A 10,475-nucleotide genomic window follows, 5' to 3' on the forward strand; every position below is an offset into this window, starting at 1 on the left:
AGGTTTTTTGGGGATAAAGGTGAGATGTAAGGAAAATATTTACTATGTTGTGAACATATATTCTTCTTGAGATATTATTAAGAAGAAAAGTATGTGGGCCGAGTTGCTTGATTTGAAGAAGAAATTTCGAGACGGAGATTGGATAATGGGAGGTGATTTCAACGCGATTAAGAATGGTAGGGAGAGGAAAGCAAGGGCGGTTATGGTCAACAATAAAGAAGCCGAGCTTTTCGCGGAGTTTATTTTTAAGAGCGAGTTGGTGGATGTTCCGTGTAAGGGAAAAAAGTTTTCTTAGTTTAGGGGTGATGGAAAATCTAAGAGTAGGATTGATCAATTCCTTTTATCTAGTACGGTGGTGAATAGATGGGATGTTATTGGTCAAATGATTGGTGATAGGGACATATCGGATCATTGCCCCAATTGGATTATGACAGATAATCATAATTGGGGATCGAAACCCTTCAAATTCAACAACGAATGGTTTACTTTTGATTCTTTCATTCCTTTAGTGGAAAAGGAGTGGAAAAGCTTAGTGGTCCAAGGAAGAGGAGATTTCATCTTAAAGGAGAAGCATAGACTTCTTAAAGACAAACTCAAGAGATGGAATAAGGAGGTGTTCGGGAATATTGACTTAGAGGTAGAGGAAGGCGTTCTTGACATTAATATCATCGACGGAAGGTTAGATTTCACTTCTTCTTCTTCTTATTTTGATGACGATCTAGTCTTTAGAAAGGAAGCGTCTTGTAGATTTTGGAGGAATCTAAGGATTAAAGAAAATATGCTTTTACAAAGATATAGATTGTGTTGGTTTAAGGAGGGCGATTCGAATAGTGATTTTTTTCATAAAGTGATGAAACAAAGAAGAATAAGTAATCATATTGGTCCTATTCTTACTTCGAGTGGTATGGTGGAATCGGTGGAAGAGACTAGGGAGGAGGTTTTTTCTCACTTTGAGAAAAAATTTACCGAAACGGAGGCTATCCGACATACGTTGGACGTAATCCCCTTCAAGGCTAATAGTAGGGAGGCGGAGGAGGAGGAGCTTGGGAAACCGTTTCTTGAATATGAGATTAAAAAGGCGGTGTGGGAGAGTGGAGGGTCGAAGATCCCGAGCCTGGATGAATTCTCTTTTCTTTTCTTAAAGAAATGTTGGAACATTACTAAAGAAGACATTATCAATTTTTTCAACTATTTCTTTCAAGGAGGATCTGAAGGATAGAAAAGCACTTAGAAATGGGGGGGGGGTTGAATAAGTGTAGCTTTAAAACTTGTAAGATAAAAACTATTTGCACAATGATTTTTATCCTGGTTCGTTGTTAACTAAACTACTCCAGTCCACCCCTTTGGAGTGATTTACCTCACCTGAGGATTTAATCCGCTAATCACACTTGATTACAATGGTTTTCCACTTAGCCAACTACTAAGTCTTCTAGAGTATCCTGATCACAACCTGATCACTCTAGGAACAAACTACTTAGACAACTTCTAAGACTTACTAGAGTATACTGATCAACAACCTGATCACTCTAGAACTTACAAATTAATGTAAACAAATTCTTTTAAGAGTTACAATGCTTCTTATAAAGCTATTATCACAACTGTGATTTTCTCTTAAGTTTAAGCTTAAATCTCACTAAGATATTACAACAGCAATGTAGTGAGCTTGATGATGAAGTTTGAGAGCTTTTGAATTTGACAGCGTTTCTATATAATGCCCAAATGTTGTATCAAGATTCATAACATAGCTTCTCATCAGAACTTCATATTTATAGGCACTTGAGAAGATGACCGTTGGGAGCATTTAATGCTTTGCGTAATCCGTACAACATGACATTTAATGTTTCACTCTTTTGTCAACTACCTCGAGCCTTGTTTCCGCTGTGACTACTGACGTTGCCGTTAATAGCTTCTAACGTTCCTTTTGTCAGTCAGCGTAGCCTGCCAGTCTAGTACTTGCTTTTGATCTGATGTTTGTGTAAACAACGTTTGAATATCATCAGAATCAAACAACTTGGTGCAGAGCATCTTCTTGTCTTCTGACCTAGAAGTGCTTCTGAGCGTGATACCATGAGAACTTCAATGCTTCTGCTTCAGATCTCAAGTTCTTCTGATGCTTCCATAGACCCATGTTCTGATTCTGCTTGACCATCTTCTAATGTCTTGCCAGACCATGTTCTGATGTTGCATGCTGAACCTTCTGAGTCAGTGCTTCTTGCGCTGATTTTGTGCATACTCGTTATATAATTCCTGAAACGGAAATTGCATAGTATTAGAGTACCACATTATCTCATACAAAATTCATATACTTGTTATCATTAAAACTAAGAATATTGATTAGAACAAATCTTGTTCTAACAATCTCCCCCTTTTTGATGATGACAAAAACATACATAAATGATATGAATTTGCGATCAGAAAAGACAGACGGCTAAGGACAATTACACAGCTATAGCATAATCATATAGACAATGTGTGAATATGTCTCCCCCTGAGATTAACAATCTCCCCCTGAGATAAATAATCTCCCCCTGAAATAAATACTAGAAGAATTTTATAAATAAAAGACTTCCCTGAGTATTTCAGTTGAGACGTTCACATATGCTTAGATCTTCAGAATATTCATAGCTTCTGATTCTTGCTTCCATTGGACAGCTTCAGAGCTTGAATTTCTTCTTGAGTCATTGCATGCTAGATTGTATCAGAACATTGTTGAATGTACCAGAGCATCATCAGAGCTTCTCTACATCCTGAAATGTTACAGAACAAACTAAACGACAAAAGTCAGCATGAATGAATCAGATCATAGAATGTGTTTCAGAATTTTATACTATGTATCAGAGCATACACACAAAATGTTTGAGAGCATATTTAGTAACTAAAAACATGCATCAGAACATATAAAGAATAAGAATGAAAGTATATTCTATCATCAGAATATCAGAACATTCTTCCTTCTTGCTTCTGATCTTGAAGCTTTATAGCACTCAGCTTGCTTCAATTTCCATGAGCTTGATTCTTTATAGAATTGCTTTTCCTCATCTCTTTGCTTCTCATGTTGAGCTTTAAAAGAGGATCTTCAATTCCTGCAAGACAACACTCAAAGACATAGAACTTTGCAAGTTCTGTTAGAGATGTGGAGCCTTTCTCCCAGCAACTGATAAAATAAATCAGATCATTTATCACATTTTTCTCCCCCTTTTTGTCATAACATCAAAAACATAAAAGATTCAGAAGAAAAACAAGACAAACACATAGAAGAAAAAGGATAATTTTCATTAAGCACAGAAAAAGGTTCAGAAGTACAAGAGGAAGGGCAATGGAAGATGCAAAGAAAAACAGATGCAGCAAAGCAAAAAGAAAACAATCTAAGACTCAATCTAAGATGACCCTAGCTTTGACATGATCTTGGCCAGCATATCATGAATCCCATTGTTGCTCTCATTCTGCCTCTCCATGAAAGCACGAAACCCAGCATTGATTGATCTCTGCTCATCCTGGTTCTTCTGAATAACTTCCAAAGTCCTTGCAAGACGGGAAGGTTCATCAGAAGAAGCTTCACAACTTCTTTCCAGAGGGATGGCATTTTGATCCGCAGCTTCCATGGTCAGATCATTTGCAGGATTTTCCTCAACAAGAATTGATTCAACAACATGATCTTCAGCACCTGCTTCTTCCATAGAAGCATCTCCATACTCTGCAGCAGGAACCTCAAAATCTCCATTCTCAAGTGCCTGAAGAATGGCAGCAAGATTCCTAGGAGCAGAAGGACCTTCAACTTCTGGTGGGTCAACCACTTCTGGAATGACCAAGCTTGGGTCTTCCTCAGAAGGATTTTCCCTCAGAAATTCAAAGAGAGTCCTGAAATCACCGAGCAGAACATGATATTGAGGTTTCCAGACCACAATTTCCCTACAAGGGTTAGCTTCCATTGCAGCAGCAATTCTTGCTTCTTCCAGCTCATCCACAAACCTCTTCTCCTCAAAGATATATCTCCCTCCGAGACGAGCAAACCAGAAGTCTTCATAACTTCTCAGAATTCCACAAGGCCGTGGAGCAGCTTCTACACAAGCTTTCTGAAGTTCTACAATACAAGCATCTGCTTTTCTGCGTAAGATTCTCCAGAACTTTCGCATAGCAACATCATTTAGGCCAGAACTTTCAGCGATTCTGATAGTATCAAAGACTCTTCTGAGATTCCTCTTTACCATTTCAAAAATTACACCAATAGGGTATACACGGCGGGATTTTATTTTGGTTATGGGAGAGTCAGGGTTAGGGACAGAATATGGTTAAGGCTCTCTATCCAACCGATAAGAAGATTCTGCTTCATTGTCAGAGTCTAACACTACCATTTCAGCTTCAGGACGAGGCTTGGGAGTGTAGTTGCAGTCACGGAGCAATTGCTCATGTGATGCAGAGTCTAGAAGATCAGAAAGACATGGGTTGTTTTGAGAGGTGGAAGGAATGGGTTCATAGTTGGCATGGGGAGGAGGTTGAGAAGTGGATATATTTGTGTGAGGTGGAAAGAGAGTTTGTAGGGGTTGTATATCAAGAACAGGATTATCAAGGGCCTTGTCAGAAACAAGGTTGGTTGAGGGTGGAGGAGAAGGAATGGGAGCATCTGGAATGGGTGAAGGAGGAGGAGTAAGGGTTTTGGTTACAGGAGAAGTGGGAGGTGTAAGAACATGGACTTTGATGGGTGATTCTGATGGGGCTTTATCTGGTTCAGGGGTTTGGGCAACAGCTATTGGTGCAACTTCTGAATGTAAAGCAGGAATAGAATCAGGTTCAGAGAGATGTATACCTTTGGCTACCTTCTAAACAACTTCGAACACAGCCTCAAGCTTATTCTTCTTCTTACTCTTCTGCTCCTCAACAATCTTTGCTTTTCCACGAGAGATTTCTCTCCTTCTGGCAGATTCCAGAGCTACCTTCTCATTTTCAACAACATTCTGACCTTCAACTGCTTGAGTTGTTGGTCCTTGCGAGATTTCTACCTGCTGATTCACAGCTTCTTGAACAACCTCTTCTTCATCGGAGTCATTTATGATAAGCTTCCTTTTTCTGATCTTCTTCTTCTCAACAGCTTTAACATTTTCAACATTTTTATTCGACTTCTTCTTCTTCTTCTTATCAGCAGCCTCCTTCTTATTCTTTTCAAATTCAATTGAAACAACCTGAACAACTTCAGCAATAACTTCTTCTGGAACAACCTCTTTAACAGTAGCAGCAGCTACATTCTGAACTACCATCACCTGATTATCAGAAGGATGATCGAATTTTCTTTTGGTCCTTCTTTCCTTCTTTTCAGCAGCTTGAGGAGCAGCTTCTGAAACATCTTCTGAGGCAGCAGCCTTAGAGGTAGAAGTTTTCTTGCGGCCTACTTTAGCAGGAGCACCTTTTTCTTGATCTTTTACTCCCTCATCTTCCTTGAGTGACTTCAGGTATCTAGATCTGACTCCTGGTACCTCACTTCTGATGAAAGGTTCAAAGTCAGCAAGAATAGGATCTCTTCTGCTTCTTTCTCCTGGAAGAGGTTGAGGGGTTTTGATGACAGTATCAATGATACTCATCTTTCTCAAGGTGAGAGCATTCAAGCAACTTCCAGTGGTAACGACAAGATCGCTGATTTTACCTTCAGCTTCCAGGTTCTCAACAATCTTGGAGTGAACCAGAAGGTTTGTGATGATCCTTCCAAAAGGAATTATAGAACAATTTTTCACTCTGAAAGCATTTCTGGAATCCCTCACAGCATGCCATAGGTGATTGAAGATAATGTAGATAACATCAACTTTCTTCTGAGTAGCAATACAATACAGAATGTATTTCTGCTCATTGTTGACGAAATCTGCAGCATGTGTTCCTTTCTTGTGATAAAAGTAACCCAGAAGAATCTTGGTCCAGATTTTATAAAGATCCCTCATGTCCTTAACACGTTTTGTCTCCTTTACATCCATGTAGAGAGTAGACAGAACATCATCCCAAACAGCCCTTTGATCAATTTCTAAAGCACCCTCAGGGTTTCTCAGATCGAACATCATTCTCAGGATGTTCTCAGTAACAACCACGAACTTCCCATGGACGAAAGACAAGATGGATTTAGGAGCAACAACTGCATGCACCCAAAATTCCTTTACAAGATCTGGGTAGACTGGTCCACAAAACTCAGAAAATAATGAGGTCCATCCTTGAAAAATGATGTCTTCCTTAAGGCGAAAGTTATGCTCTTCTAGACTATCAAAGTCTTCCATTAGTTCACAGATAACTTCCAGATCCTTCTTAGGAATAGAACAGGTAACAACCGGAGTGATTTGCTGATTTTCTTCTTCTTGAAGATGAAGAGGGACAGATGAGCCAACATTGTGAGATGATGAAGCGGCCATTGAAATAGAACAGAAATTAGAGGAACAATTTCTGGGTTTGCGCTTAGGATTTGAGAAGAGACTGAAAAGGTTGCCAAAATGCATGCAAGAAGAAGAGAGAATGGGAGCGAAAAAGATAAACGTTATGATTTGAAATGTATTTATAGAGACGAATTTGAAAAATAATGCAATAAAATTTTGAGAATAAACAGTTACAGAATCAAAAGAAATCAATTGCATTAAATGATGAGTGACGTTAGGTGAGAGAACATGGTAAAAGAAATGATTTAACACAGTTACCTAGGACGGCATCCCATCAGATTCTTCACGCTTTTTACTAACCGTACAGACACGTGTTCACCATCAGATACCACTTGACGACAGCTGTGTTGTTCTGAATAGACTTTACACCTTCTGATTCTGATCACTACTTCTGATTGTCATTCTTTAGAAATAATCTAGTTCTGATAAGATCATCTTTCTTTCCAAGAATCACATCTTCTGAGTGAGCTAAGGAGAGTCTAGATGATCTTCTGACTGTTGGCTCTTCAGAAATTCTGAGATTCTCTAAAGACGCAGAAACTTGATCTTCTGATCCATTGCTTCTGAGACTCTCTGCTTCTGGAGTTTTGCTTCTTGGTTCTACAGCTTCTGATATGTCAATATCTATATCTGCAAAATTCTCAAACTACTTTGGTTTTTCAAGACCAAGCTTATCATCAAACCTGATATTGATTGATTCTTCTACAACCAATGTTTCAGTATTGTATACTCTGTAGCCTTTAGAGCGTTCAGAATATCTAAGAAGAAAAAATTTTTGTGCCTTAGAATCAAACTTACCAAGATGATCTTTAGTGTTCAGAATAAAACACACACATCCAAAAGGATGAAAATATGAAATGTTGGGCTTTCTGTTCTTCCATAATTCATAAGGAGTCTTATTTAGAATAGGTCTTATAGAGATTCTATTCTGAATATAACATGCGGTATTTATTGCTTCTGCCCAGAAGTGCTTAGCCATATTGGTCTCATTGATCATGGTTCTGGCCATTTCTTGCAGAGTCCTATTCTTTCGCTCTACAACTCCATTTTGCTGTGGAGTTCTAGGGCAAGAGAAATCATGGGCAATACCATTTTCTTTGAAGAACTCCTCAAAGAATCTGCTCTCAAATTCGCCACCATGATCACTTTTGACCTTTATGATTTTGCACTCCTTCTCAGATTGGATCTGAGTGCAGAATTCAAAGAACACTGAATGAGACTCATCCTTGTGTTTTAAGAACTTTACCCATGTCCAGCGGCTATAATCATCTACGATGACTAATCCATATTTCTTCCCTCTGATAGATGCTGTTTTGACTGGTCTAAACAGATCAATATGCAGAAGTTCTAACGGCCTTGAGGAAGAGACAACATTATTAGATTTGAATGCAGGTTTGGAGAACTTGCCCTTCTGACATGCTTCACAAAGAGCATCTGATTTATATTTCAGATTTGGGAGTCCTCTGACCAGATTTAGTTTGTTAATCTGAGAAATTTTTCTCAAACTAGCATGTCCTAATCTTCTGTGCCAGACCCATTTCTCTTCAGAAACAGACATAAGGCAAGTCACCTTCTGCTTCTCAAGATCTGAAAGATCAATCTTATAGATGTTGTTCTTTCTCTTGCCTGTAAATAGGATTGAGCCATCCTTCTGACTTACAGCCTTGCAAGACTTTTGATTGAAGATTATATCATAACCATTGTCACTTAATTGACTTATGGACAATAAGTTATGCGTTAATCCTTCTACAAGAAGTACATTAGTTATGGAAGGAGAGTTACCAAAACTTATGGTTCCAGAGCCAATAATCTTGCCCTTCTGATCTCCTCCAAACTTGACTTCTCCACTAGGTTTAAGCACCAGGTCTTGGAACATAGACCTTCTTCCCGTCATTTGTCGCGAGCACCCAGAGTCCAGGTACCATGACATTTTGTGCTTTGTCCTCTTTGCAGCTAAGGATATCTGCAACAGAAATTATCTTCTCCTTAGGTACCCACAATTTCTTGGGTCCTTTATTGTTAGTCTTCCTCAAGTTCTAATTGAACTTGGGTTTAACATAATAGTTAACAGGAGGAACAACATGATATTCTTTAGGTTTGACAGCCTGATATTTCTTAGGTTGTGTCACATGCTTCTTGGTGTGTACAAAGTTAAAACTCTGTGCATGTGAAGTGAGCCTAATATCATGAGCATGGCCATATTTGAACTGATTATACAATGGCTTGTATGTGATTTTCAAATCATCAACAGGTTCAAATTTATGTGAGGTATCACCCTCATAGCCAAAACCAAACCTTCTGTTTCCAAAAACACCATATATCATAGAAGCAAGACGACTTCTGCCAATACTTCTAGATAGGAACTTTCTGAAGCTCGAGTCATATTCTTTCAGAATATGATTTAGACTAGGAATGGATTTTTCTGATTCAGAAGGAGATCCACTATCTTTGGATAATTTTAAAACTTTTTCCTTCAGTTCAGAATTTTCCAATTCCAGCTTCTTAGTTTCAAATTCAAATTGCTTTTTCAGCTTTTTGTATTTGATACTAAGGTGAGCCTTGAGTTCCAAAAGTTCGGTCAAGCTGGAAACTAATTCATCTCTAGATAGTTTAGAAAATACCTCTTCAGAATCTGATTCTGATGTAGATTCTGATCCATCATCCACTGTGGCCATCAGTGCAAAGTTGGCTTGCTCTCCTTCAGAGTCTGATTCTGATTCTGATTCAGAATCATCCCATGTTGCCATAAGACCTTTCTTCTTATGAAACTTCTTCTTGGGATTCTCCTTCTGAAGTTTTGGACATTCACTCTTGAAGTGTCCAGGCTCATTACACTCATAGCAGACAACTTTCTTCTTGTCAGATCTTCTGCCACCAGAAGATTCTCCTCGTTCAAATTTCTTTGAACTTCTGAAGCTCTTGAACTTCCTTTGCTTGCTCTTCCAGAGTTGGTTTACCCTTCTGGAGATCATGGACAGTTCATCTTCTTCTTCTTCTTCTTCTGATTCTTCAGAATCTACTTCTTCAGACTGAAAAGCGTTAGTGCATTTTTTAAAATTAGATTTTAATGCAATAGACTTACCTTTCTTCTGAGGCTCGTTTGCATCCAGCTCTATATCATGGCTTCTCAAGGCACTGATTAGCTCATCCAAAGAAACCTCATTCAGATTCTTTGCAATCTTGAATGCAGTCACCATTGGGCCCCATCTTCTGGGCAAGCTTCTGATGATCTTCTTTACATGATCAACCTTGGTGTAGCCTTTGTCCAGAACTCTCAATCCAGCAGTTAGCGTTTGAAATCTTGAGAACATCTTCTCAATATCTTCATCATCCTCCATCTTGAAGGCTTCATATTTCTGGATTAGAGCAAGAGCTTTAGTCTCCTTGACTTGAGCATTTCCCTCATGGTTCATTTTAAATGACTCATATATATCATAGGCAGTTTCCCTGTTAGATATCTTCTCATACTCAGCATGAGAGATAGCATTCAACAAAACAGTCCTACATTTATGATGATTCTTGAAAAGCTTCTTTTGATCATCATCATCCATTTCTTGTCTGGTAAGCCTTACACTTGTAGCTTTTAGTGGATGTTTGTAACCATCCATCAGAAGATCCCATAGTTCACCATCTAGACCAAGGAAATAACTTTCCAGTTTATCTTTCCAGTATTCAAAGTTTTCACCATCAAATACTGGTGGTCTAGTATAACCATTGTTACCATTGTATTGCTCAGCAGAGCCAGATGTAGATGTAGTTGTTGGAATTTCACCAGCCATCTTTTACTGAAGCGTTTTTCTCTTCCTGAATCTTTTCTAAACACGGTTAAGTGCTTGCACCTTAGAACCGACGCTCTGATGCCAATTGAAGGATAGAAAAACACTTAGAAAGGGGGGGTTTGAATAAGTGTAGCTTTAAAACTTGTAAGATAAAAACTATTTGCACAATGATTTTTATCCTGATTCGTTGTTAACTAAACTACTCCACTCCACCCCTTTGGAGTGATTTACCTCACCTGAGGATTTAATCCACTAATCACACTTGATTACAATGGTTTTCAACTTAGCCAAC

At 38.6% G+C, this 10,475-nt stretch overlaps 1 protein-coding gene across 1 annotated transcript; it reads left to right on the forward strand.

Annotated features, from left to right (window-relative positions):
• The first annotated feature begins 382 nt into the window (after positions 1-382).
• On the forward strand, positions 383-1,219 carry LOC131649190 (uncharacterized). Its single transcript, XM_058918947.1, has one exon. The coding sequence runs from the start codon at positions 383-385 to the stop codon at positions 1,217-1,219; it is 837 nt and encodes a 278-aa protein (XP_058774930.1).
• Positions 1,220-10,475: the final 9,256 nt, after the last annotated feature.

This window comes from Vicia villosa, linkage group LG2 (genome assembly GCF_029867415.1).
Source record: "Vicia villosa cultivar HV-30 ecotype Madison, WI linkage group LG2, Vvil1.0, whole genome shotgun sequence".
Taxonomy (NCBI): Eukaryota; Viridiplantae; Streptophyta; class Magnoliopsida; order Fabales; family Fabaceae; genus Vicia; species Vicia villosa.